At 36.2% G+C, this 27881-nt stretch overlaps 1 protein-coding gene across 1 annotated transcript; it reads right to left on the bottom strand.

The window, feature by feature from the left end:
- Window positions 1-7976: 7976 nt before the first annotated feature.
- LOC123536813 (uncharacterized) lies at window positions 7977-27414 on the bottom strand. Its single transcript, XM_053528303.1, has 10 exons — window positions 27193-27414; window positions 26700-26939; window positions 26437-26465; window positions 25508-25976; window positions 25071-25407; window positions 24792-24924; window positions 21340-21689; window positions 18809-19019; window positions 15317-15759; window positions 7977-10153 (listed from the first exon to the last, which is right to left on the bottom strand). The coding sequence occupies exons 4-7, from the start codon at window positions 25945-25947 to the stop codon at window positions 21547-21549; spliced, it is 1053 nt and encodes a 350-aa protein (XP_053384278.1). The 5' UTR covers window positions 25948-25976; window positions 26437-26465; window positions 26700-26939; window positions 27193-27414; the 3' UTR covers window positions 7977-10153; window positions 15317-15759; window positions 18809-19019; window positions 21340-21546.
- Window positions 27415-27881: the final 467 nt, after the last annotated feature.

The following is a 27881-nucleotide window of genomic DNA, read 5'->3' as shown; positions in this document are numbered from 1 at the left end:
ATGTTTGAGAACGCCCGCAAATCACGCAAAATAGAAATGAATATAGGTTTATATTATACACAAAGCAAGCAATTTTGCTAAATTTGATATGTTATTATAAACGTAATTTTCATACTATTATCAATCGCAAGTCATTTTACGGTGTATACTGTTCTACTGTTAGTAGTTCAAAGTACGGGGGCGTAAGATTTTTTTACACAAGAGCCATGAACATGTGATATATGAGTAGAAATAATATTATAAATATTTTTAGTTCTCGGATGATATTTATGAAAGAAACTTACGAGACGCGTCATTAGAAAACCAACGTTATGCCTTTACGACCAGTGTATGGATCCAGATCAGCATGCGTATACGCACAGTCTTATCAGGATCCATACTGTCTGTAACAGTCAGGGTCTGAAAGTGAACAGTATATTATTTATACTTTATGTCTTTAAATAGTCGTCTAAAGGTAGTTTCGATGGTAACTGGCTTGCGCAATGTAATTGAAAATCCTGATAATAAATTATTGTCTCATTGTACTCGTTGTTCCAAATATACATAAGTATAGGAAATGTGAAATGACAATGCTTCATTGCTAATTTGATTTATCAAGCTCTGGTATACGGCCATCTTGTGGGGATTTGCTGAATTATGTCTAACAGTCTCTAGTTTGTCTGATTGTTTTGTCTTGTTTTTCTTTTTTTCAGCTCTGTATATAGCGTACATTTTCGTGTATACAATGCAGTGTATGTTTGTGGTATATTCTTGTTTGCCTTAGACATGTTTTCCTGTTGTTATTTTTCTTTTCTATGCTTTGATATAATAGTGTAACTCATCTCTATGGTGGATAATAAATTCAATCAATCCTGATCAGACGGCGAGGTTGCGCAGACTGATCTGGATCAATACTGGTCGCAAAGGCACAATGTTGGTTTTCTCATGACGTTCCTATATTTTTTTGTTTTACTTATTATCTTGCAAATGAGAATAATGAATAATTATATATATTTTTGGTTAATAGCTTTTTTATTATTAACCGGTACATTCTTTATTTATACACTCAAAGCCACTTTTTTTTTCATTCACATTTTTACATTTTTATGTTTGCAACTGTCTTTTTACACTATATATGTATATACCTTTTTACTTTAATAGTTTTATATATGCTTTACAATTAACGTTATTCATTTAACTTTTTTCTCGGCGATATATGACCTTTTTGTGTCGATTCACCGTAAAACCCAACTCACTCACTCAAAGCCACTTTTAACCCGACACTAATATATTTCAGTATAATTGGTTTATTTGTCAACAGATTTCGTTCAAATCTGGACTCTGAATAATTTAACTTATCATACATACTTCCTAGAAATTTATTTTCAATTGATCAATATATAGACATAAAACTTAACAAATAAAAACATCTCTGTTAAATCCGAATTCACCAAAATGACATAACATGTGTAAAATCACTGAATCACAAAAAATCCGTACGTCCGAGAAGTAATAGCTCATTTGACCTCACTTGGCTCACTCTTCCGCGAGGCTGCTTGGGTTCGTCATCAACTCGGCCAGTACGCTGGGACTTCTGCAGTACACTGGTTATGGCGGACACATGCCTGTCAAAGACTCGAGAGCTACATGTAAAGAAACAAAATTCAATATAAACTAGTTTTGAAAGATAAATTAACAATTTTTTTTCTTATGATTTATAGCAAAAATGTTCATACTGCATATTTTTGCAATTTAATTTTTTGTTAATAAATAAAAAATCATTTACATACATGATTGTTCGAGTGATTGGCCGGCCTGCAGCATGACAATGGCGCAACCGTATTCTTGGTTATTCATCGAACCATAACAATTTTAAAATCAAAATTATGTTGTTTTTTTCGTTGTGAATTCCCTTCTTGAATAATAAAACAAAATAAAAATCGATTGTTTTACTCAATTCGATTTTCTCGTGCAGAATGGTGAAATCGTACCTGTCCCACGTGCAAAAGTGACCGATCGTTGCAGTTGAACGATTTTACCATTTTTGTATAGCTAATGCAGCCAGCTAACATAATCTGTATTTCAAATCAATATCTTGAACCATGTTCGAGAAAATCGATTTTCAAATGTGTCGGGTTAGAAGCGGCTTAAAGTGCATATATATATAATTTATTACTACATGTATTCTTTTAATTTCATAAAGCTGATTCAACATCATTGTGTTCGTTTAAAACATCACTGAAAACACACTTTTTCATTCAAGAATTTGAGATGACTGGACGAAGTCTCACACTTGTAAAATGGAACTGTGATATTGAAGTGTCTTGGAGTGGAGTCTGGAGTGAGATCTTGGATTGACCTTGGAGTCTAATTTTGGAGTGAGATTTTGGAGAAATATTTGAATATGGTTTTTGGTTGCGGGTTTATCCCGCAAACAAAGTTAAGTGTATTTCTGACAATCATGTAGCATCTTTATTTGATTCCAAATTACAACTAAAGGAATTTATTCATGTGCTACACAAAGTAGTCCAATTCATGAACAATGCGGATGAATTATCAATGATCAAGCATTTCTTATTCATCCTCTATCCATTCACACTGGTCATTTAGATTATATAAGATTTGTCAATGATAGGTATTCCAGCCCATGGTTACATCACTGACTTCCAGCTGTTCATGTAAGGTCAGGCAGAGATTATCTTAGATCAAGGCATATTAGTATTTGTTTCTTATACATGTATATTTATAGATTGGCATTTAAAATGAAAATAAACCTAGCAAAACCCGCAACCACCAGACATCTCAAGGCTTTGTTTCATTTAAAGTTTGAAAAGTTTTTAAGATTTAATAAAAGCAGTGCTATTTTTGGAGAAATTTCATAAGACGAAATACAAAAATGATTAATGTATGTTGCTGTTGCTGTTGCAATCTATAGTAAGAATTGTGATTGTTGGTATTAAGAATCAAATGTAATATAACGTGAGATTGGTTGTTATACTTTTGATTATGGGAATGGTGATGATTTGTTATATATAATTAAATGTTTACAACAAAAACTATTGATTGTTTTTGTGTCTTTAGGATGAAAATGTATATCACCAATCATGTTACCATCATCATTATCGTCATCATTTTTATCCTGAAAACCAATTTATCACCCTTGACAGACAAAATCATCTAACACTCTTAAAAAAAAGAACTGTCTAAATTTCAATTATCACCATTATCATTAACAAAAATACAAAACCTATAGTCATCATCAACATCAATAACATCAACAAACCGGTATCTTCCGACCACAACTGTTTTTCCACTTCGTTCATCAGCAAAGACATCTGTTAAACTAACGATGATAATGATGATGTAATGACAGACGATGATGATTATGATGATGATGACAGTGGTGATGATGACTGGTGATAAATCATGATGTTAATGATGATTATGTTGGTGATGATGATGATGGTGGTGGTGGTGATGAAGATGATAATGTTAATGATGATGATGGTGATGATCTTGATGAAGTAGGTGCTGCTGGTGATGACAATGTTTGTAATGATGATGATGATTATGACGATGATGATGACTGGTGATGGTGTTAATGATGATTATGTTGGTAATGATAGCGATGATTATAAATTATGGTGTTATTGTTGTTGGTGATGATGATGATGGTGGTGGTGATGAAGATGAAAATGTTTATGATGATGGTGGTGATGATGATGATGATCTTGATGAAGGTGGTGCTGCGGATGATGATATGTTTGTAATGATGATGATTGTCGTATGGATGTGATGACAGTGGTGATGATGATGATGATGATAATGGTGGTGGTGATAAAAATGTAGATAATGAGGATTGTTGTGGTTGTTGTGATGATAGTGGTGGTAGTGATTACATAATGAATGGATTTTATAAGGCACACACTAAAGAAACAATTTTGCAGGTGTAACAACTGAAACATGTGGGAAATGACAAAGCAATTGACCTTAAAACCTTCTAATGGTCCCTTTTTCCAAGCAAGAGCGAATTTTATTTATTCATTCATGTTAAATGTACCCAAGCATGCAGCAGTGGAATAATGATATGACTTGCACTGATAAGCCCAGTGTGGTCTATGTATAATATAAACAAGGTTAATGTTTTCATGTGTCCAATGGCGTGATGTTTTTTTTATGGTGTTTTTGTTTTGTTTGTTTTTTATGTTTTTTTTTTTGTTTTTTTGGTTGAGAAATTCAAATATGATATTAAAATAATCTGAAAAATTAAAAAAGCTCAACTACGAGCTTTCCAGTTCAATATTGGTAAAAAGACCATGAGGATTTTTCTGATGCTGATGTTACTGATGACGATGATTTAAAAATTAAAACCTAATATACAGTTATTACATCTAATTGAAGTATCACAAATGTTTTAATTACATTCCCATCATCGCAAATATAATAGCAGTATAAATCATCATCATTATCATATACATGCCATTCTTATTTCGCTGACATTATAATGAAAATAATTATCTTCATCGCTATCAACATCATCATTAAAAACATCCAGTCATCAAAATCATCATCATCATCACCAACAGCAGCAGCAATAACAAAAATCAAAATAAATTACATAAAGAAGCGGCATAACTACATGTCATTCTTTTCCCTCCCTTTCACAAATCAAAAAAAAGGCCACCATCATCATCAGCACTATTAACATCATCAGCTGCATTTTCATCATCAGCAGTATAAAAAAAAGCATTGACAAAGGTAATATCAGCATAATATTTATAAACATCATCATCAAATAATGCTGCAAAAACCATCATCATCATCATCATCATCAGTAGCTGCGCTATTTCCAGCAACATTCTCTTTCCACCACTTTCCTTCTTTATGACTTTCATCATGTAGTCAATATATCTGATATAAAAAAACAACAACAAAAACTGTGATTTTGACTCCACTCCATATTTTGTCGTATGCCCAAATGTCTATCAAGTTGGTTGTCGAATAGAATTGGTATACATGTTGTTTGCAAATACTAGACATCTTATAAAACATTAACGGAGAAATTGTTTTACAACTTTAAGTGTGAATAACTTTGCTTTTGATGTTTGTACAGTTCACAGACGCTATTTGCACATTTGTTTATAATGAGGATACCAATATCATAAACGGTAAGAAAGATATGTGAACTTTTCCATAAATTCGAACCCTGCTGTTATACAATTGCATTGACAAGTTCGTTTACCCGTCTTACCTTTATACTGTTGATAATATTGTACAATGATCAAAATAGCGTCTGTGAACTGTAACTGAGCGTCCTCGTAATCTCAAGTGACTCTGTAAATAAACCAGACACTGAACATCTGTGATAACGTTTAAGTTTTTTTCATGCATTTATGAATACAGCAGAAAGATGATCCGACAGCTGATAGCCTGAAAACGGTTTTAGGGGGCAAATGTCATATATAATGTCTCCTAGTCGACCGCGTAATGTTACATGGTAGGCGGAAGGCCATTGAATTGATATCCCCTGCCGAACAGGCAATGGATACAAAAAGGTTAAGAACGTAATTCAAAATCCGGAACCCTTCGATTTTGAGGCGAACACGCTACCATTGCGCCACGATGGCTTCGCGATACTTGATAAGCAAATCCCGTCTATATAAACATTCCTTGCAAGTTTCAATCATGAAATCTAACCAAAGGTTGCTGAAAATGGCTCCAGACAGAAAAAGGTTTTAAAAAATGAAAAAAGGGCTTCTTTTCAAAGAATAAACATGATTATAATGATTTTGGTGTAAATGTAACAAATTCAGAAATTATAAATTATCAAATAAACAAAAAGCAATTAGTAATTATTGCTATATATACATGATTTATTTATTTGGGTTTTACGGCGCACCAACACAGTATAGGTTACATCGCGCAAAACAGGACTACAAATTTTGGTTTCACATCTCATTTACATCGAAATAAAACCATGTGGTATGGAATCAAAATTTGCATACCTGCTGGAATCACAGAGTTACAGCAAAACCAAGTGTTAAGACCCTATTAGTCGCCTCATACGATCATGCAAGGGTAAGGCAGTGGTTCCAATTCTTTTCATACACAGATCGTCCCAGAACCACAGGGGGCATACATACATGATATATACATGATATCTCACAGACTGGTTTGCCCACTATTATATTCTTGTTTTGAGATGTGATGTCTGTATATGCACAAATACTATACACTTTTGTTAAGACGACGAAATTATTAAAGCATCTTAATTAAAGGTCCAGTAACACTTTGAATTTACTTACAGAACATTATTTTTGTTGATAGTTTAGGCCTAAAAAATTGTTTATTTCCGGTATCTCGACCTACCCTAAATTTTTGGCCCGACCCTAAATGTTTTGGGGCCTTGGAGAATTGTTTCATCTTTTCACAAAAAGTCGCAAAACTTCACTTTTTATGCTTTAAGCATGGTCAGTGATGTTAGAAATCAACTTACTGATGCTCTAGAGGCATAATCCCCTTATTTGTGTTCATTTTTTGACACAAAAATAATTTCCGAAAAGTCCAACTTAATAAAAAAATTCCCCCCCAAAAAACAAAAAAAAAAAAACAACAAAAAACACCTATTTTTTTTCACCATGTTTCCGGAAACAATCTTTTTTAGGCCTAATATAAATAAAACTGAGTTTTATTTTACTCCATATACATTGTACTTTCTGTGGCATTTTAGTCGTTTCTTCATGGAAAACAGTTTTCTTGTAATTTTTGCCATATCATTGAAAAAAAAAAATACTGTGTGACGGTATTATGGTACTGTGCTAAAATTTTAAACTTAAGCAACGCTAAAGAAGGCCAATTTCAGCGGTAATTGAGATATATTTCTTGATAAAACAAATGCTACTTGTAATTGTAACCGTTCCAAAGTGTTACTGCATGGCCTTTTACGAAATAACGTCTTATACTGCTTTCACAGCCAACATTTTACACCTGCCCGATGTCTTCGTAATCGGCTCGTTATTGGCTGGTGTATCGGTCCGACATGAAAAGTGCAACGCGGCTCGATATCGGCCCGATATTGGCTAGTATATCGACCAGGGATGGGGTCAATTAATTGGTAACGTAATGCATTACTATTACCATTATATTGAGATTTACCCCATTACCATTACATCAGTTTTGAAGATAATGTATTACCATTACTTTTAACATACCATGGTATTGCATCACCATTATATTTAAATATTTTAAAGAACGTTTATAGTATACTAATCAATACTTTTATTTTAAAAGCTGGCACATGTTATGAGTGCACACAGTAAATAACTACTACTAAATGCCACTTATAAAAGTCAGGCATTGGCGGCATTTGGCCTTAAAGTTTCCAGATGTATCAGAAGGAACTTAAAATGGGTTTTCAGTGTTTCCATCTTGACTATACTCCAAACTAGATGATATGATATACTAATCTATACAGTGAACATACAAAATGTATAAGGTATAACATAATAACAGACTATTCTTGAGTTAATAGAACAATTATCCTGAGTTTTGTTCACCAAAAAAACATAACATTTACAATATACTGTGTTGAGTTGCCAGGCAGTACAGTATAAGGGTACATTTTGAATAGGATTTAGGATTAAAATGCTGAAATGTGACATTTGATCCTTCAGACCATAGACCACGATAATCCGTAAATAGCCAATCGCAAAGCAGTGTTGTACCCGTCTTTATTAAATGCGTGGGTTTCATGTCAATTTGCTATCTAACAATACAGGCTAATGGGTAAAATATGGGTTTAAAAAGATTAGCATAAACGTCTCATAAAAACATATGACCTGAGGGTAAAATAACTACGTTTAAAATAATATTGTAAAAACGCCTCAAGTTACTGGATATCAATAAAAAGAGGTGACATGGCAGAAATACGAAACTTAGAATAACTAATACATTGTTGAACAATGCACGTGTGAAAATTAAAAACCAAGCAACAAAAATAACAGTTTCCATAACCACATGTATTTACATTTGATAGAAAATTTAAAAATCCAGCGATCCGCTGAATAACAATGTAGAACCAAAAGGGTATATACTAGTATGGAATTTCACATCACTGAAACGTTCCCACTTGATTATGACAACAATTGTAATTATTTCTGGCACATTTTTTACAGGACATTTTCATCAGGATATAACGCAATCTCTGTCGTAGCTTTCTTGTTGGTCTAACACCTGATCTGCACGATCCTTCTGTAACAAAATAGAACAATTATAGCATATGTGATATATTGTTATTCCTACGAGTGTTTATGCATTAGATATATCAAAATTAACAACAAAAAATTTAACGCTGATCAGTAAAATGCAGGAATTTAGTAATTTAAGATAAAAATTAAAAATTAAACAATATACTTAAAATACCAGTTTACTTTAACTAACATATAAACGCCTCATCTGCTGTTAGCTTTTTATGGTTTTGGAAACTGTCTATCGTCTTGAATCAAAGTTTCTGCCTTGGTTTTTCGCAAATATGCCCACTCCACACAAAAAATATTGTCTGGTAGTTTTAATTTAGAGTATTTTCACCCCAGGCGCACAACTGCACATGCTGACCAACATTCCTGTAAACTTTGGTGACTCTAGGTCAAATACTTTTGGAGCTACGTGCGACACAACATTAAAATGACCAATTTTTTACTAAGTCTGGGGCCATAACTCCTACATGACTGAATGAATGTGGACGCGAAACCCCAGGTGCACAACTACACATGCTGACCAACATTCCTGTAAAGTTTTGTGACTCTGCGTCAAATACTTTCTGAGCTAGGCGCGACACAACACTAAAATGACCAATTTTTAAAAAGTCAGTGGCCATAACTCATTCACGACTGAATGAATCCGGACGCGAAGCCCCAGGTGCACAACTACACATGCTGACCAACATTCCTGTAAAGTTTTGTGACTCCACGTCAAATACTTTTGGAGCTAGGCGCAGCACAACATTCTCGGAAGGACGGATGGACGGAGGACGAAATGACGGACGGACGGATGGACAAGGGCAAATCTATATGCCCCCCCCCCCCCAAAGTGGGGGCATAATAAAAACATGGATTTCCTTGGCTCGATATTGGCCCAATATTGGCTGGTATATCGGTCCAACATGAAAAGTGCAACGCGGCTCGATATCTATCCGATATTGGCTGGTATTTCAGTACGACATGAAAAGTGCAGCGTGGCTCAATATCGGTCCGATATTGACTGGTGTATCAACCCAACATGAAAAGTGCAACACGGCTTAATATGGGTCTGATTTTTGCTGGTATATCGGTCCGACATGAAAAGTGCAACGCAGCCCGATATCGGCCCGATATTGGCTGGTATATCGACCCAACATGAAAAGTGCAACGTGGCTCGATATCGGTCTGATATTGGCTGGTATATCGGTCCGACATAATATGCAACGCGGCTGGATATCGGTCTGATATTGGCTGGTATATCGGTCCGACATGAAAAGTGCAACGTGGCTCAATATCGATCCGATATTGGCTGGTATATTGACCCAACATGAAAAGTGCAACATGGCTCGATATTGGTCTGATATTGGCTGGTGTATCAGTCCGACATGAAAATTGCAACGCAGCTCGATATCGGCATGATATTGGCTGGTACATCAACCCAACTTGAAAAGTGGAATGCGGCTCGATATCGGTCTTATATTGGCTGGTATGTAAGTCTGACATGAAAAGTGGAACGCGGCTCGATATCGGCCAAATATTAGCTGGTATATCAGCCCAACATGAAAAGTGCAGCATGGCTCGATATTGACCACATAATGGCTGGTATATCGGCCCAACATGAAAAGTGCAATGCAGTTTGATATCGGGTCCACTCTGACACCATTAGCGTCACTCTTAGTTACTCTTACTCAATACAATAAACTCTATAAATTCAGGACTAGAATCTATTGCCAGACTGTACTCAAAATAAGCATAGCAGCTCGGCTCCTGAGTTTCTGCTTGACTGTAACTTGGGTTTGTTGGAATAGGACCAGCAGTAAAGTAGAAGATTCTTCTGACAGAATTTCTGTGTGTGTGACACTTGTGACTGTGGCAGTACTGCTGATAATTGACAAAACACTGTCTTCTAGTTCTATGTCACTTGTATCATCAAACAACTGAAAAAGAATATAAACAGGAAACAATGACTGGCATGATCCAGATCATATCAGTCAGCGAGTTACGGCAAATGGACACATGAAATGTTTTTTTGGCTTACTAAGGCCTAAAAAAAAATCTTTGTTTCCGGTAACATGCTCAAAAAAATTAGGGTAGGTAGGTCGGAAAAAAATTTTTTTTGAATTTTTTTTATTAAGGGAGACTTTTCGGGAAAATTTTTTTTGTGTCAAAAAATTAATACAAAAAGGGGGTTATGCCCTTTTGAGCATCAGGAAGTTGATTTTTTAACATCACTGACCATGTTTAAAGCATAAAAAAGTGGGAGTTTGGGCAACTTTTTGTCAAAAGTTTTAAAAAAATTATTCTCCAAGGCCATAAAAACATTTAGGGTCGGGCCAAAAATTTAGGGTAGGTCGGGATACCGGAAACAAACGAATTTTTTTTTTACGCCTAATCAATGAAATACCAAATAAATACGCTTACTGAGTCAGAAAAACCACTTCTGGTACGGGATAATGCAATATAACTTTGATGAATACTAGTTATATTACTGCATACACATTTGCCCAGGGAAAAGCCCTTTAACTATCAATTTCTACACTTTTACTTCAAAATACTCTATAAAACACATTTTTTTTTAAGAGAAAAGGGGAAACAATTCAATTTTCAACATGACAAAATTATGTTCCAGATTCTCAGGAGTTTTCCCTCTTTGATTAAAGCCAGACTGGTTCATTTTGGTCATTCCTTCATGCTGTAAAAGAGCGTATAAAACAGTTACCTATTCCAAGGTTGGAATTTTCTATGTTACTCAAAATAGCTTCCGGCGCGCCACCTAGTGGCTGTAGCATAGCATTACCCCCCAAAAAAAGGATGCCGCGCAATATTAATGATATCATGAAATAAGTTTTTCATTAGAACTGATATCATTAAATGCTTTTAATTTAATTCAAATATGTATTTTGATATCATTAATTGATGGATATCAAGCAGATATTGATGGATATCTGAAATCGGATTAATTGATACTATTGTATATTATACGAAATATTTTTATTTCATTTTGGGATATTATTAATTAATTCGATATTATCTATCACAAACATCATTGTATGATATCTTTAACTATGTTTTGATATCTTAAATTACTTTTTGATATCATTAATAAATTTCTGGATATTAAAATCTAATTTAATGATATCATTAATTGTATGTGATATCACTTTATTGATTGAAGGATATCATTAAATTAGTTTAACATTAAAACCGATATCATGAAATGCTTTTAATTCAGTTCTTGATATCATTAATCAATTGATGGATATCAAGCATATATTGATGAATATCTGAAACAGATTAATTGATATCATTGTATATTATACACAATACAGTGAAACACCGCTCGCCCGAGGTCGCTAGGGGATGAGCAAAAGGCTCGAATTATCCATGGTTTCGAGTGGCCCAAACATTGACCAACATACGAAGAAAATTGAAGATTGGTATTGACCATATAGAGAAGGTAAGCAAAATGACATGGAAGATTTTCAAATTATAAATCTGGCTTTTCCTTATTTTCTGCCACTTTTATTTGAAAAACTGTACTCCAACTTGCAATTTTCTTCTCCAAATTAAGATCTCATAATTATCTTCTGGATCCTGAAGAAAAGATGTTATAAGTAATAACATACTTGCTTTAATCTAACACAAACAGTAATTGATCAATATTTGATCAATAAAACTTTTGTTCAACCTTTCATCAATAATTAATCTCATTATCAGATCAAATATACCAACAAACAAACATTTAAGATAGTCGGGGAATAGACCATGCAATTCTCACTGCATACGAAAATTCTAGATTAACCGATACATTCTGACCGCCAAAGTTGTGAAAAATTTTGACACCTCTGCTCGAGTTTGCCAGAAGCAACAAAGAGTAAATAATTACACAGGGACCAAGTGTCATGCTCGAGCGATCGAGACCACATTATTGCTCGAGCGAGCCAGGATACCCGAGACATCGATGCTTGAGCGAGCGGTGTTTCACTGTATCTTAATTTCATTTTGTGATATCATTAATAAATTCGATATTATTTATAACAAAAATCATTGTATGATATCAATAATTGTTTTGATATTAATTTATCAATTCTATGATATCATTTATTTCAAATTGGAATTAATGACATCATACGTGAATTATTGATTTAGATTATCATGAAATATTAAGTATTGAGGAGAATTTTAGTGCATTCTTTAAGTGAAAAAAAAGTTTAAAGTTGTCAAATAATACTAATAGCATTTAATCAGCTGGCCGACACTGGGACTCGAACCCAGACATACCTCTAAGTTATCATTTGACAAAACCCGAGGCTGTTCTGCCATTGAACTATACCGGCTGCTCAGATTAAATGCATTTTAAAGAACAAGAGGACCATGATGGTCCTGAATCGCTCACCTCTTCCCACATGACCCAGTTTTGAGTATGACGTCGTTTTTTCTATTATTTGACATAGTGACCTAGTTTTTGAGCTCATGTGACCCAGTTTTGAACTTGACCTAGATATTATCAAAAAAAAAATTCTGACCAATTTTCATGAGCTCCATTGAAAAATATGGTCTCTGGAGAGGTCCCCATGGTTTTTCTTTATTTGACCTATTGACCTAATTTTCGAAGGTACATTTACCCTCTTTTTAACTTTACTAGATATCATCAAGGTGAACATTCTCACTAATCTTCATGAAGATCTCATGAAAAATATGGCCTCTAGAGAGGTCACAAGGTTTTTCTATTTTTATACCTACTGGCCTAGTTTTTGACCGCACGTGACCCAGTTTCGAAACTGACCTAGATATCATCAAGGTGAACATTCAGATCAATTTTCATGAAGAGCCATTGAAAAATATGGCCTCTAGAGAGGTCAAAAGATTTTAATAATTTTAGACCTACTGACCTAGTTTTTGACCGCAGTTGACCCAGTTTCAAATTTAACCTAGATATCATCAAGATGAACATTCAGACCAACTTTCATACAGATCCCATGAAAAGTATGGCCTCTAGAGAGGTCACAAGGTTTTTTTATTATTTGACCTACTGACCTAGTTTTTGATGGCACATGACCCAGTTTCAAACTTGACCTAGATATCACCAAGGTGAACATTCTGACCAATTTTTATGGAGATCCATTCACAAGTATGGCCTCTAGAGAGGTCACAAGGTTTTTCTATTTTTAGACCTACTGACCTAGTTTTTGAACGCACATGGCCCTGTTTCGAACTTGACCTAGATATCATCAAGATGAACATTCAGACCAATTTTCATACAGATCCCATGAAAAAATATGGTCTTTAGAGAGGTCACAAGGTTTTTTTATTATTTGACCTACTGACCTAGTTTTTGATGGCACATGACCCAGTTTCAAACTTGACCTAGATATCACCAAGGTGAACATTCTGACCAATTTTTATGGAGATCCATTCACAAGTATGGCCTCTAGAGAGGTCACAAGGTTTTTCTATTTTTAGACCTACTGACCTAGTTTTTGAAGGCACGTGACCCAGTTTCGAACTTGACCTAGATATCATCAAGGTGAACATTCTGACCAATTTTCATGAAGATCTTGTGAAATATATGGCCTCTAGAGAGGTCACAAGGTTTTTCTATTTTTAGACCTACTGACCTAGTTTTTGACCGCACGTGACCCAGTTTCGAACTTGACCTAGATATCATCAAGATGAACATTCAAACCAACTTTCATACAGATCCCATGAAAAATATGGCCTTTAGAGAGGTCACAAGGTTTTTCTATTATTTGACCTACTGACCTAGTTTTTGATGGCACGTGACTCATTTTCGAAACTGATCTAGATATCATCAAGATGAACATTCAGACCAACTTTCATACAGATCCCATGAAAAATATGGCCTCTAGAGAGGTCACAAGGTTTTTCTATTATTTGACCTACTGACCTAGTTTTTGACGGCATGTGACCCACTTTCGAACTTGACCTAGATATCATCAAGGTGAACATTCTGACCAATTTTCATACAGATCTCATGAAATATATGGCCTCAAGAGAGGTCACAAGGTTTTTCTATTTTTAGACCTACTGACCTAGTTTTTGACCGCACATGACCCAGTTTCGAACTTGACCTAGATATCATCAAGATGAACATTCAGACCAACTTTCATACAGATCCCATGAAAAATGTGGCCTTTAGAGAGGTCACAAGGTTTTTCTATTATTTGACCTACTGACCTAGTTTTTGACGGCATGTGACCCAGTTTCGAACTTGACCTAGATATCATCAAGATGAAGGTTCTGACCAATTTTCATGAAGATCTTGTGAAATATATGGCCTCTAGAGAGGTCACAAGGTTTTTCTATTTTTAGACCTACTGACCTAGTTTTTGATGGCACGTAACCCAGTTTCGAACTTGACCTAGATATCATCAAGGTGAACATTCTGACCAATTTTCATGAAGATCTTGTGAAATATATGGCCTCTAGAGAGGTCACAAGGTTTTTCTATTTTTAGACCTACTGACCTAGTTTTTGATGGCACGTAACCCAGTTTCGAACTTGACCTAGATATCATCAAGGTGAACATTCTGACCAATTTTCATGAAGATCTTGTGAAATATATGGCCTCTAGAGAGGTCACAAGGTTTTTCTATTTTTAGACCTACTGACCTAGTTTTTGAAGGCACGTGACCCAGTTTCGAACTTGACCTAGATATCATCAAGATGAAAATTCTGACCAACTTTCATAAAGATCCCATGAAAAATGTGACCTCTAGAGTGGTCACAAGGAAAAGTTTACGGACGGACGGACGGACGCACGGACGGACGACGGACACAGCGCGATCACAAAAGCTCACCTTGTCCCTTTGTGACAGGTGAGCTAAAAAAATTCCAGAGAAATTAAATGCAAAAAAATCCATTATTACTTCTTCCCTTCAGCTTTTTCAAGGACTCAGGAACTTTTAGCTTTAAGAAATAGGGGTGCCAGTGCATGGCTTGAACCATTCCGCTGCAGCTGGTGAGTGCTGCTCCATATCCCCCAAGTGCATAAGAGTGTAATAACACTTTCGTCACAAGTTTTCCTACTATTAATAAACATATCTTTCAAAAATATACAATGTAAACACAATCAATACCTATAAGTCAGAAGCACAGGAACTGACATCGCCAGGATACGTCCAACTGGTTAACAATCCCTCCACTCCAAGCAAGGTACTTCCCCAATCAATTTTTACACTCCAGGTTCTCGGTGACCATGTTGTAGTAATCTGTCAGTCTGAGTACCTGTCACACCAGGGGGTAAGTTCAAGCTCAGGTCCGCTTGTACCCATCGCACGCGATGTTGGTACAGCGCAGCTGAACGAGCCACAACTTCCTGGGCATCCACATTAGCAAGGAATGGGCAAAGTCCCTGTCATCTGAAGGAATATCTGAAGAGATTAGTGCCGGATGGTACAACAGCTGAGTGGGATGGACCTCCAGCTTGCCCTGGGCATTTAACCTGATAATCATCTTCGAACCCACTTCTTGTCAACTTCGGGTAGTGTTGTCTTCCATCCTTCCAGTAGAGGGTATTCTTCTACAAATTTTCAACAGAATTAGTCAAAAAAATATTGCCTCAAATTTTAACAGGTTTAACATTAGAAGTTAACAGATTTAACATTACTTAAATTAATGAAGTGTTTACTTATTACAAATATCAAGACAGTGTTCCCACTCAGATTTTTTTTCAGGGGTAAACTTACCCCCCGGGTACAAAAACTGGGGGTAAAACACAAATTTTGGGGGTATGAAATTTGCCGTGAAGCCAAACGCCGAAAGCTTCGACTGCAACATTCTTGCAGATGAGACAGTTCCTGGGGACCCGGATGTAGATCGGTAACCGTTTAATAAGTGTACATTCATTTACTAATGCGTTAAAAGATACAACCCGTCTACATTTTTTGACGTCAGAGAGCTGTAAGCCAATCGATTCGCAGATGACGCACTGCGGCAGTATTTCCAAGGTTTATTTTTGTACATATAGCGTGGGATTCCAGCTTAGCGGATTCGTCCCCGGCAGTTTTGTATGCGCGCGATCTCGCACCGGGTAAAAAATACTTGCGTGAATTTTATTTTTGTAACGTGATTTACGTAGTATTTTACGCGAGTGGGAACTCTGCAAGAATTACTTAAGTTCCTATAAACAAAAACCATCATGGTCCTGAATCGCTCACCTGTCCCCACATGACCCAGTTTTGAACTGAGTCATGAGTATGACGTCGTTTTTTTCTATTATTTGACAAAGTGAACTAGTTTTTGAGCTCATGTGACCCAGAATTGTTTGCACAGCAATTATAACACCTTTCCGCAGGCCTCGACCTTAACTTTTTTCAGCAGTTGCCAGCAGGTCCACCAACTGCTAAAATCTAGTAGACCTGCTCAGACTTTAGTGGACCTCCAATTCTATCACATAAATTGTGATGTTGTTGACGTCATAACTTCATATGACTCAAAGAAAAAGGACTTATTTCTAAAATAATTAAAAATGAAAGACTGTAGCAATCTGTTATCCCGAAAATAATTATTTTGAAAAGTGTCTCAAAATATGGACACAATAATCATCATCCTCCCGACCCGTGTTGAAAGTGAAAAAAGAAAACATCAACAATTAATTATCGGTAATTATTCTGATGATAAACTAAGTAATTGGCCTTGTTTTCATTTTCAATTAACACCCCCTCAAAGAGCTGAAAGAAGTGTGTTGGTTATTCGTGGCATCTGAAGCGGAGATCAAAGCGGTATAGTTTCCCCGAGATTGTCATGGCATTACGTCATGTTTTCGCGCCATTTGACACATCACTGTCTGATCGTATTCTCGATTCCTTTAATTGTTGAGAAGAAATCAGTAAAAAAGTTTTTTCTTTAATTTTTTAAAAGCGAATGTGCAATATCCCGAATAAACTGACATGTAAATGTGTCAAACCGTGAACGATGATAGTGGATGTCCTACCTCTGTGACCTATTTGCCCTCAAGAAATTTACATTATTGTTTGAGAAGAATATCTAACAAAGTGTTGTGTCAAAATATAAATGTACAAAGAATCATTTAAAACTTATTAAAAACCGCAACAACATCATACTGCTTTATTTTATACCACATTTCTATTTACGTTCATTAGGTCCCGTAAGCTATTCTGCCGCGCTAACAGAAATCTGTTTGTCAAAAATCTTTTACTCCATGTATTTAAATTGCTGCCGCTTTTTCATTATTTAAGATTTTTTAATTGTGTTTTTTGTACTTTCTGGTCAAAAGTCTGAATTTTATCACCATAGTATGTACCGTTTATTTACTTTAAGAAAGAAATAAATAATCAAGATTGCGCTGTTTGAAATTTTACAAAACATTATATGAAAATTTGATCGTTTTTAAAGAATTTTGCCTACATTCCTGTCGATATCTTCTTAAAATTGTTATAGAATTCAAACTGTATAAGTTCTCAAGCGGTGTTGAAAATTTAAAGCGATTATATTAAAAAATGAATGCACTACGCGCGTTTTTTGTGTCAAAAGTAACCGCGATGTACATTAGACATTACGATAGGGCGCACGTGCTTGTGGAATGGAAAATTACCAGCATGACGTTTTGATATTTTTACGATTCGCGGGTAAATTCCAGTCAATCCAGGTAATTTTGCCTGATGTAATTTCTCAATTTGGTAAAGTTACCACGTAAAAACCACTCGCCCAATCGGTGGAGTAGTCCATTTGTGCTCTCCTGACTTTTAACTCGCCAATGCTTATAACGGTAGAATGCCGTACTTAAGGCAAAATCAACTTTCGTTTTGTGAATTCGCCGATATGGGTACGATTTTCCCTCCTATTTTTTTTTACTTTTAAGGGTTTTATTTTATTTGCAGACCGTGACTGAAAATTGGTTGACCGTCGGTCTACCAAACTTTTGATAGTTAGTGGACCTGTCGATATTTTGGTTGTGTCGGTCCAACGGTCCACTGCTAAGGTCGAGGCCTGTTCCGCGTCATGTAATTAACCACGTTCTTTTGATTCTGAGTAAAAAGATTAACAAATTATCTCTTTTTGGAGTTTTATTTAAGTTGAAAATTAAAAGTAAAACTTTGCTTTCAAGTTTTTATTCCGCTAAGAATTAGTATAAACAATGTTTGGAATGGAGGACGGATCTGTCCGGATTTTATCCAACCCGAAGTACATGTACCTGTCAATGGCGTCCAGTAACATGGAAGTAGAAACTAACGTTATTCAAACTGCAAATACATCATTGAATTAAAGTCATTCGTAATTTTAATAGTCTGTATGGGTTATTTACGAAATATTTTATTGAAAATAACCAATATTGGTTGAAAAGCCGTTGATATTGATACTTTTTATCCATTTTGTTCGTTTGTGACAGACGCACGTAATTTTGCGAGAGCTATGTGCAGAAAACTGGCCCGGAAAAAAATTCTGCCGGCAACGTTCTGTCGTATAGGTCGCAGGAACTTTTTCAGACAGCAAAATGGGTAGAAAAAGTGCGACCTATACACACCAAAATACGGTACTCTACAATTTAAATTTCATTTCAGTATTTCCAAAGTTTATTTCAAAATTTAAGGCTGTTTAATATAATTTACCTGATGTTGAAGGTATGTTCGGTGCTGATTTCTTCCCGGGTGATGGTGCCGGGATCCTCCGGGCAACCTCTTGGGCAGAAAGTCGGCTGTGAACGAGGGATGTGGTAGCCTGTGCTTGCTTCCTCTTCTCAAGCATATCCTTCTTGGCTTTCCACTCCTGTTTGCACTGTTCGTAGGCCGCACAACCATCTGGGAAGCCAAAGATGTATGCCTGAAAACAAGAGGACCATGATGGTCCTGAATCGCTCACCTCTTCCCACATGACCCAGTTTTGAGTATGACGCCATTTTTTCTATTATTTGACATAGTGACCTAGTTTTTGAGCTCATGTGACCCAGTTTTGAACTTGACCTAGATATTATCAAGATAAAAATGCTGACTAATTTTCATGAAGATCCATTGAAAAATATGGTCTCTAGAGAGGTCAGAAGATTTTTCTATTATTTGACCTATTGACCTAGTTTTCGAAGGTACATGACCCTGTTTTGAACTTTATGTAGATATCATCAAGGTGAACATTCTCACTAATTTTCATGAAGATCTCATGTAAAATATGGCCTCTAGAGAGGTCACAAGGTTTTCCTATTTTTATACCTACTGGCCTAGTTTTTGACTGCACATGACCCAGTTTCTAAACTGACCTAGATATCATCAAGGTGAACATTCAGATCAATTTTTATGAAGATCCATTGAAAAATATGGCCTCTAGAGAGGTCAAAAGATTCTAATAATTTTAGACCTACTGACCTAGTTTTTGACCGCAGTTGACCCAATTTCAAACTTGACCTGATATCATCAAGATGAACATTCAGACCAACTTTCATACAGATCCCATGAAAAGTATGGCCTCTAGAGAGGTCACAAGGTTTTTTTATTATTTGACCTACTGACCTAGTTTTTTAAGGCACGTGACTCATTTCAAACTTGACCTAGATATCATCAAGGTGAACATTCTGACCATTTTTCATGAAGATCCATTCAAGGGTATGGCCTCTAGAGAGGTCACAAGGTTTTTCTATTTCAAGACCTACTGACCTAGTTTTTGACTGCAGTTGACCCTGTTTCAAAACTGACCTATATATCATCAAGATCAACATTCAGACCGACTTTCATACAGATCCCATGAAAAATATGGCCTCTAGAGAGGTCACAACGTTTTTTCATTATTTGACCTACTGACCTAGTTTTTGATGGCATGTGACCCACTTTCAAAATTGACCTAGATATCATCAAGATGAACATTCTGACCAATTTTTATGGAGATCCATTCACAAGTATGGCCTCTAGAGAGGTCACAAGGTTTTTCTATTTTTAGACCTACTGACCTAGTTTTTGATCGCACATGACCCTGTTTCGAACTTGACCTAGATATCATCAAGATGAACATTCAGACCAATTTTCATACAGATCCCATGAAATATATGGCCTTTAGAGAGGTTAGAAGGTTTTTCTATTATTTGACCTACTGACCTAGTTTTTGATGGCACGTGACCCACTTTCGAACTTGACCTAGATATCATCAAGATGAACATTCAGACCAACTTTCATACAGATCCCATGAAAAATATGGCATCTAGAGAGGTCACAAGGTTTTTCTATTATTTGACCTACTGACCCAGTTTTTGATGGCACGTGACCCAGTTTCGAACTTGACCTAGATATCATCAAGGTGAACATTCTGACCAATTTTCATGAAGATCTCATGAAATATATGGCCTCTAGAGAGGTCACAAGGTTTTTCTATTTTTAGACCTACTGACCTAGTTTTTGTCAGCACGTGACCCAGTTTCGAACTTGACTGAGATATCATCAAGATGAACATTCAGACCAACTTTCATACAGATCCCATGAAAAATATGGCCTTTAGAGAGGTCACAAGGTTTTTCTATTATTTGACCTACTGACCTAGTTTTTGACGGCACGTGACCCAGTTTCGAACTTGACCTAGATATCATCAAGGTGAACATTCTGACCAATTTTCATGAAGATCTTGTGAAATATATGGCCTCTAGAGAGGTCACAAGGTTTTTCTATTTTTAGACCTACTGACCTAGTTTTTGATGGCACGCAACCCAGTTCCGAACTTGACCTAGATATCATCAAAGTGAACATTCTGACCAATGTTCATGAAGATCTTGTGAAATATATGGCCTCTAGAGAGGTCACAAGGTTTTTCTATTTTTAGACCTACTGACCTAGTTTTTGATGGCACGTGACCCAGTTTCGAACTTGACCTAGATATCATCAAGATAAACATTCTGACCAACTTTCATAAAGATCCCACAAAAAATGTGACCTCTAGAGTGGTCACAAGCAAAAGTTTACGGACGGACGGACGCACGGACTGACGGACGGACGACGGACACTGCGCGATCACAAAAGCTCACCTTGTCACTTTGTGACAGGTGAGCTAAAAAAAACATATTCATTATTCATTGCAGTAAATAATGCGGTAACACACATTCAAAATGTTTTTGTAGTAGCAGACACATTATGTCACATAGCATTTGTTAAACTAAATTGTAACTTACCCGGAGATCACACTTGTTGTCATTCAACATTCATTCCCAGTGTTTCCTCCCTCGGAATCTACCTGGCACAGCAGCTGTGTTGCACAGCTCATGTCGTTCTCTGCGATCCAGTGGAAGGTCTGGCCTTAATATTGCCCAAGCTGGATCTGGTAGAAACCAAGCAGTGTGAACTCGTCCGGATCGTGGATCTGTCTCTCTTAAATTTCGCTAGTCTGACTGCCTGTGTTCTTGGTCCTTGGTCATGCACCTGACTCGCTGTTTGGTCCTCTTAGCCTTTCCCTCGTCTGTAGAGTTGAAAACAATGCGACCAGACGGCTTCTTCCTCACTGCTGGATACATCAGCAACGTGCCTGGGAAAAAACCGAAATAACCCTTTTGAGAACTGAATCATGTACACAAAGCACGTACACCAAATACATGTTTCATGGCTACCAACTCAAAATACAAGCCTCTATGTGCCCTGTAGGGGTGACTATTGAGGCCAATTTTGACCACTGCAATACTATTGATATTGCTGAAAAACTATTGCGATACTCTTCTATTGCAGGTTACTATTGCGATATTATTGCAGTAGTTATCGGCCACCATGTTTTATACAGTAAAACCACCAACTGCCATTATTACACAGTGTAAGTAAGACATGGCATTGTTTATAATTGCTGTTAATACACATTGCATTGAGATGTTTGTATAACTGAAATGGACAGAAATAAATCTAAATATTATTAAAATTATTTCTATTTCTTGCCTTCCTTGGCTTTGAAACAATAAGTAAAACAATAAACCTATGCAAGGTATACTAAAACGAATTGGCCATTTTGTTGCAAATGTCAACGTGTTTAATAACCCAAAGCATCGAAAAAAGACGAAAATTGATGGATCAGACTAAAGTATACTAGCACTAAATGAAGTGCCCTACCGAACAGTTTGCTATATCATACAAGTAGCCTACTTTCTCCATGTCCATAGTACTTTTTCTAGGTTTATTAAATATATTTAATCAAGGTTTCTAAGAAACAAAATTTATTATTTATCTCCCAGACTTATCGGTCCTTTATGGTAGTTTAATTCCATGAGGGTAATTATTGTAATGGAGACAAACATTTTCCGAGGCGCAAATGAAAGCGGGCTTTGTTTCTTGGTTTATAAATTATGGAAGTGTCTAGGGGTACGGATCCGTACCTCTAGACAAGCCTGTTAGAGGTCAGGGTTTTTTTTTTATTCTATAGCAGAGGCCGAATATCGGCCTCGTCCCCCAGCCGAGGATTTCCCCCACAGCCAAGGATTTCCCCTACCGCAGTCGAAATTCCCCTACGTCCGAAATTCCCCCCTCCAAAATCGTAAACAAAGCAATGGAGATTACTCCCAGCGATTTTCCCGACCGAATATCGGACCCGTTCACAATTGCAGACGGTCTTTCACAATTTTCAATGGGTGTGAAAACCTTTAGAAATAGTAGAAAAATGTTAGAAGAGCGTTCAGTGGACCCGAGGTTCCGGCTTTGACCAGCGAAAATCGATAAAAACTCGTATCTGACCCGCACATAATATGCCGTGGGCGTCTGCTTGTCTCGCGGTAATACCCTTTGATGCGTAACGAGTTCGAAAGCTCTGCCCCTTGTCAATCAAAATCCCAGTGAACTTCATACTGTTTATCGAAACCAGCGTAAGTATGACTTAGGCGGAGCGGCGTATGTTAATTAGCTACTGCCAGATGTCAATCACGCCACGCGCTGACTGACACGTGGTTATCATCAGCATGTAATATAGATTATTGATAAACAATGCAGCAACAGAGTATCGTGTTTGTACCTCTTGTTAATTAGCGGTAACAGCTTATGCTGTATTGTGTAACATGTGTTGTTAATTTAAAGTAATTATTTTATGTGCTTAATTCGATTAAATAAGCCGATCGGCCGTTACACAAATTTATTATCTCTGCCGAGGTATTTTGCTAGAGCAAAATAAAATATAAATGTTTTAAGTAATCAGATATTGTAAGTATGGAATAGTTCATGTGAAAAGATGAAATTTAAAACGGGTATTTTATCAAGAATTTTTAATGTTTGCTTTCGTTTTTTCATATTTGTCACACGTTTTTGCGATCGTGATTTTTGGACTTTTTTATCCTTTCTGACAAGATTTTCTAGTACAATTGAAATAAAAAGCCAACAAAAGTATGCATTTAATAATAATATGATGACTCTTGCAAAAGCAACTCTTATTTTAAAGCATTAATAAAAGCATGTGACCTTTAAATATTCAATGATTTGAGCATTTCAACTCTCCCCACCCACCTTGTTACAATGATAAGTGAACATTAGTGCAAATCCATCTATTGCTAAGTGACAGTGCGTATAGTTGCTAAAAGTTGCAAGAATATGTAATAAAAACATAGTTTAAAGTGTTTATTATGCATAATTGTAAATTCCCCCCTGAGTGAAAAAATCCCCCAAAACTGCTCGTCACGTGCTATTTTCTTCCCCCAATGACAGGCTGGGGCCTCTTCCCCCAGTCGTAAAAAAAAACCCTGGAGGTTTTCTAGGGGTACGGACCTTCATTTTTCTAGAGATTAAGGGTCATTTAATGTTTCAAATTTTGTTGAAAATGAAATAACAAATAAGACTTCATCAGCATTCACCTAAAACTTGGATCTAAATGGTTTACAGAAAACAGCGTTCATCCAATTTGTTACATTTTCTTTCAGAACGTAAATAACCGAGGAACTCCAAATAAATCATGAGGATTCGAACTGGCAGAAAAAAAGATATAAAGATTAAACAAAATAATGTTAAATATGTTGGGAAAAAAACTATTTTTAATTGATAATTAACCCCAAGTGTATTTATGTTTTTCACACATTTGGTAGCCATTACGAGATACAAGGGACGTTTTCACATTCACAGTCTCTTTTACTTTATGTCGCTTAATTGATTATTAAACAATCAGTTCCGTGCCAATTATCATTATACCTTGTTAAATAACAAAATAGATAGTTGCATATTATTATGCCTATTTTTATTTATTTATTTATTTTATTTTTTTTGTTGAATTTCAAATAGAATTCATTTAAGGGATAGATTCATTCATTAATCTAGCTGTTATCAACAGTTTACTTTAAAACAAACTAATCGGAACAGTGTATTCATTTGGAGTTCCTCGGTTATTTAGGTTTTGAAAGAGAAGATAAGCAATCAGGTGAATGTTGGTATTTGTAAACCAATTGGATCCAAGTTTTAAGTGAAGACTGGTTAAGTCTTATTTGTTATTTCATTTTCCAAAAAATTTATATTAATAAGTTATAAATAACCCTAAATCTCTAGAAAAAGGAGGTCCGTACCTCTAGAAAACCCCTAACAGGCTTGCGCAAGTGACTGTCACCGCAACAGTCCCTGTCAACATACAGTATGGAAGGGGGAGACTTACAAGCATTAGCGTAACGTTCTACAATACCTTTAACCATTGCCTTCAGACCATAACCTTCCATTGCTGTTAGCACTGTCATTAGCACTTGTCCATTTTCATTCCCTACATTTGTTGCCCAAGCGGCAGTGTTCGCACTGTATCCGGCTAACTTCTGTGCTATCTGAAATGTACATTTACTTTGTGTTAAGAATAAACAATTTTTTCAAAATTATTTAAATTCATTATTACATTAAAGACCAAATCTGAATAGCAATGACTTAATTTTCTCTCTTACACTTATATAAAGTAATGGACTTATAGCGGTACCTTCTTTGTCGAATCTATCTTTAGGACGGTCCCAAATGTTGACGTTATTGCGGCCTTTACCTCATCAGCTCGGCGCATGACATCCTGGCAGTACACTAGTTGAAACCACTTATATTTTGGTACTGCGATACGTGTGGGTGGATCTTGAAAGAATACAGATGTAATCAAGCCTTTCTTAGATGCTTGCTTGTACACGCGACAGGCTGAAAGGTAGTGAATAGTCTTCTGAAGCCATTTCTCGCTATGCTGTTCTTCCAATTTTATTTGCAGCTGAGAAGCACTGTTACCTAGGCCGCGTTGACGAAGAAGTGTGATCACACTTATATCACAAGCGAACCTGAAAATAAAACTTGTTTTATCAAGCGCTTTGTTACGGAAAAGACGACTTTGTTTTATGACAAGATCTCTTTAATATAATTTTATTTCAATAAAATTACCTGTAAGTCATGATCACTTGAAACAGGTAGCGGTGGCCAATATCAAGCTGATCTAGGACAATCTTACTCCAACCAGTGACCTTCTTGCCACAACTTGAACACTCCAGGTACTCTGTTACCAGATGATAGTAGTCATTTATATCAAGAACACGTCTCACAGTTGGGTACAGTCCAGCATGTGTCAACTCTCTGGAAGCACAGTCCTGGTATGGGCACAGAAGACGTACCTTCCACATTCGTTTCGGCAGACAGACGAACAGACGGTGAGCAAAGTACCTATTGACTGTAGGAATCTGGTTAAAAGTAAGTGACGGCTGTGGCGGATACAGCCACAGCTGCAAGTTTTCAGTTTTGAGTTCAACTCTACGGTCAGACACACTTGACTTTTTGAACCGGAAAAGAGCCTGTGACACCCAATGTCGGTCAACATCACTCAGCATTTCACGCCATCTGTCAGGTAGGGGGTCATCTGAATTAATTAATAAAATGCATGCCAATAATATGTACTACAATATCACCCTGCCTGACCACTTAAATTCAGAAAAAGATATGAACTAAAATATCACCCTGTTGGACAGCCAAAATTCAGAAAATAATATGTACTAAAATGTCACCCTGCTGGATACCATATCTTATAACAAAATAAGTAACATGAAATGAAACTGTTAGTAAAATTACATGACCAACTGATAATTAATATACAAACAATGCCAAAGTTAGTTAAGTAAGAACTATTATTATCTGCAGCAAATACAGTCTTCTCTGCATTACACAAAATAAAACCTGTAAAATCAGTAGTGCCGAGATGAAGGGTGAAAGAAGTGCTAAAACAAAGTAAAAAGCTAGTTTACTATATAGTGCAAGATGGAAGGTGAAAAGCTACATGAAATCTACATTATGAGATAGCACACCAAACACCAAATGCTTACCAATCAAGGAGAAAGTCCTTCTGTTTTTCCTATTATGGACATAAAATTCAGTTATTCCTTTTCATTCGCATTCTGCCATTTACAATCTAAATTAACAGAATAATCTACACCGGCATTTAATTACTGAAAGTTTATTAATACAATAAAATAATAAAGTGTCTTGCGATAACTATTTCTGTTTCTTTTAACGCAGTAACTGATACTATTTTTAAAATAAAAAAATTAATTAAATGTAGAAAAACATTTTATGTATAATAACTCACCTTGCTCATTTAATGCGAGACCAGTGAAGGGGCGCTCTGCTCTTAGCTGCGAAAGCTTGGATACAGTCGACACACTTGCTGTCTTGGTCTCAGAGACCAAGGATGCTTCAGTTATGACCATCACTGTCTTCTTTGGACGAGGAGCTGGCAAAGTTTTAGGCATCTTCGCTTCCATGGAAAGACCAATAGACAACAGCTCTTCATCGCCGAGTTCAGACGCTGGTGATTCAGCCTGTGCAACTATGTGTGTATATATAAATATAACTTTCATGTTTTGTTTTGTCATAAAACTCGGGGGAAGAATGTGTTTATTTTACATGTAGTGGAAATTAATTACCGACATATTTAGTTTTTTATTTGGCAGTATATAGCTGTCCAGTAACCGGAAGCCTAACCTGCATTCTTAGGCTAGGCGTCCGGTTAACGGACAGCTAGACACTTCTCTTTATTTTATAAAAAATATAATGGAATAATTTATGAGGAAAACAATTACCGGAACTTGACGGAACATTTGGTTTGAACTTTGGCGGAGAAGACATTTTTCCTATCCGCTTGGCTATCACATGCGGTGACAAATTACTGGCAACTAACTTGGAAGACTGTGAAACAGTAGTTGCTGGCACATTTTTAGTACTGATTTTTGAAGCATGTTTTTCTTCAAGCTCCCTTTTTTTCTGTTGCAGGGCACGCCTTCCAGCTGGGAAGCTCTCCATGTAGAGCTGTCAATAAAGAACAGTATTTACCTCTATATAAAACCATTAATCCAAGTGTAATCCTTTAAAAACATGAAATTAAAACAAATATTTACAATTCTAAATATTGACTGGATCTGTTTAAGGTATGTACGTACGAATTAAGCAAAATATCACTGTCATCCTGCATCATCCCCAGGATTGTTCTATTCTATTCTATACAGTGCAACTGAGGGAGTCTTGCTGTAGGTGTCTTTTGGGTTTTTTTTTTTGTTGTTTTTTTTTGTTTCCTGTACCAGTATGCATTTTTTTATATATGAGACAGAAATAGGATACCTATAGCTGCTTCTTGGTGTCTCCGAGTGGGGTATCTGGAAATGATCCCTCACGCATGGATGAAGCAATGAGAAAGCTTGCATAACCAATGTCGTTTTCGAGTAACCAAAAGAAAGTCTGTCCAATGTAGTACTTCCCCAACTGAATTTGGTAC

The sequence above is a fragment of the Mercenaria mercenaria genome, chromosome 17, assembly GCF_021730395.1.
Source record: "Mercenaria mercenaria strain notata chromosome 17, MADL_Memer_1, whole genome shotgun sequence".
Taxonomy (NCBI): Eukaryota; Metazoa; Mollusca; class Bivalvia; order Venerida; family Veneridae; genus Mercenaria; species Mercenaria mercenaria.
The sequence above is the reverse complement of the archived record's forward strand: the minus strand, read 5'-3'. Positions and strand labels throughout refer to the sequence as shown.

Coding starts and splice junctions, on each gene's coding strand:
- LOC123536813 (XM_053528303.1), bottom strand. CDS start 25,947: ATGCTGAGTGATGTTGACCGACATTGGGTGTCACAGGCTCTTTTCCGG. Junction 24,925..25,070: donor AGATAGATTCGACAAAGAAG/GTACCGCTATAA, acceptor TGTACATTTCAG/ATAGCACAGAAGTTAGCCGG. Junction 21,690..24,791: donor TCTGAAGGCAATGGTTAAAG/GTATTGTAGAAC, acceptor GTTTTTTCCCAG/GCACGTTGCTGATGTATCCA.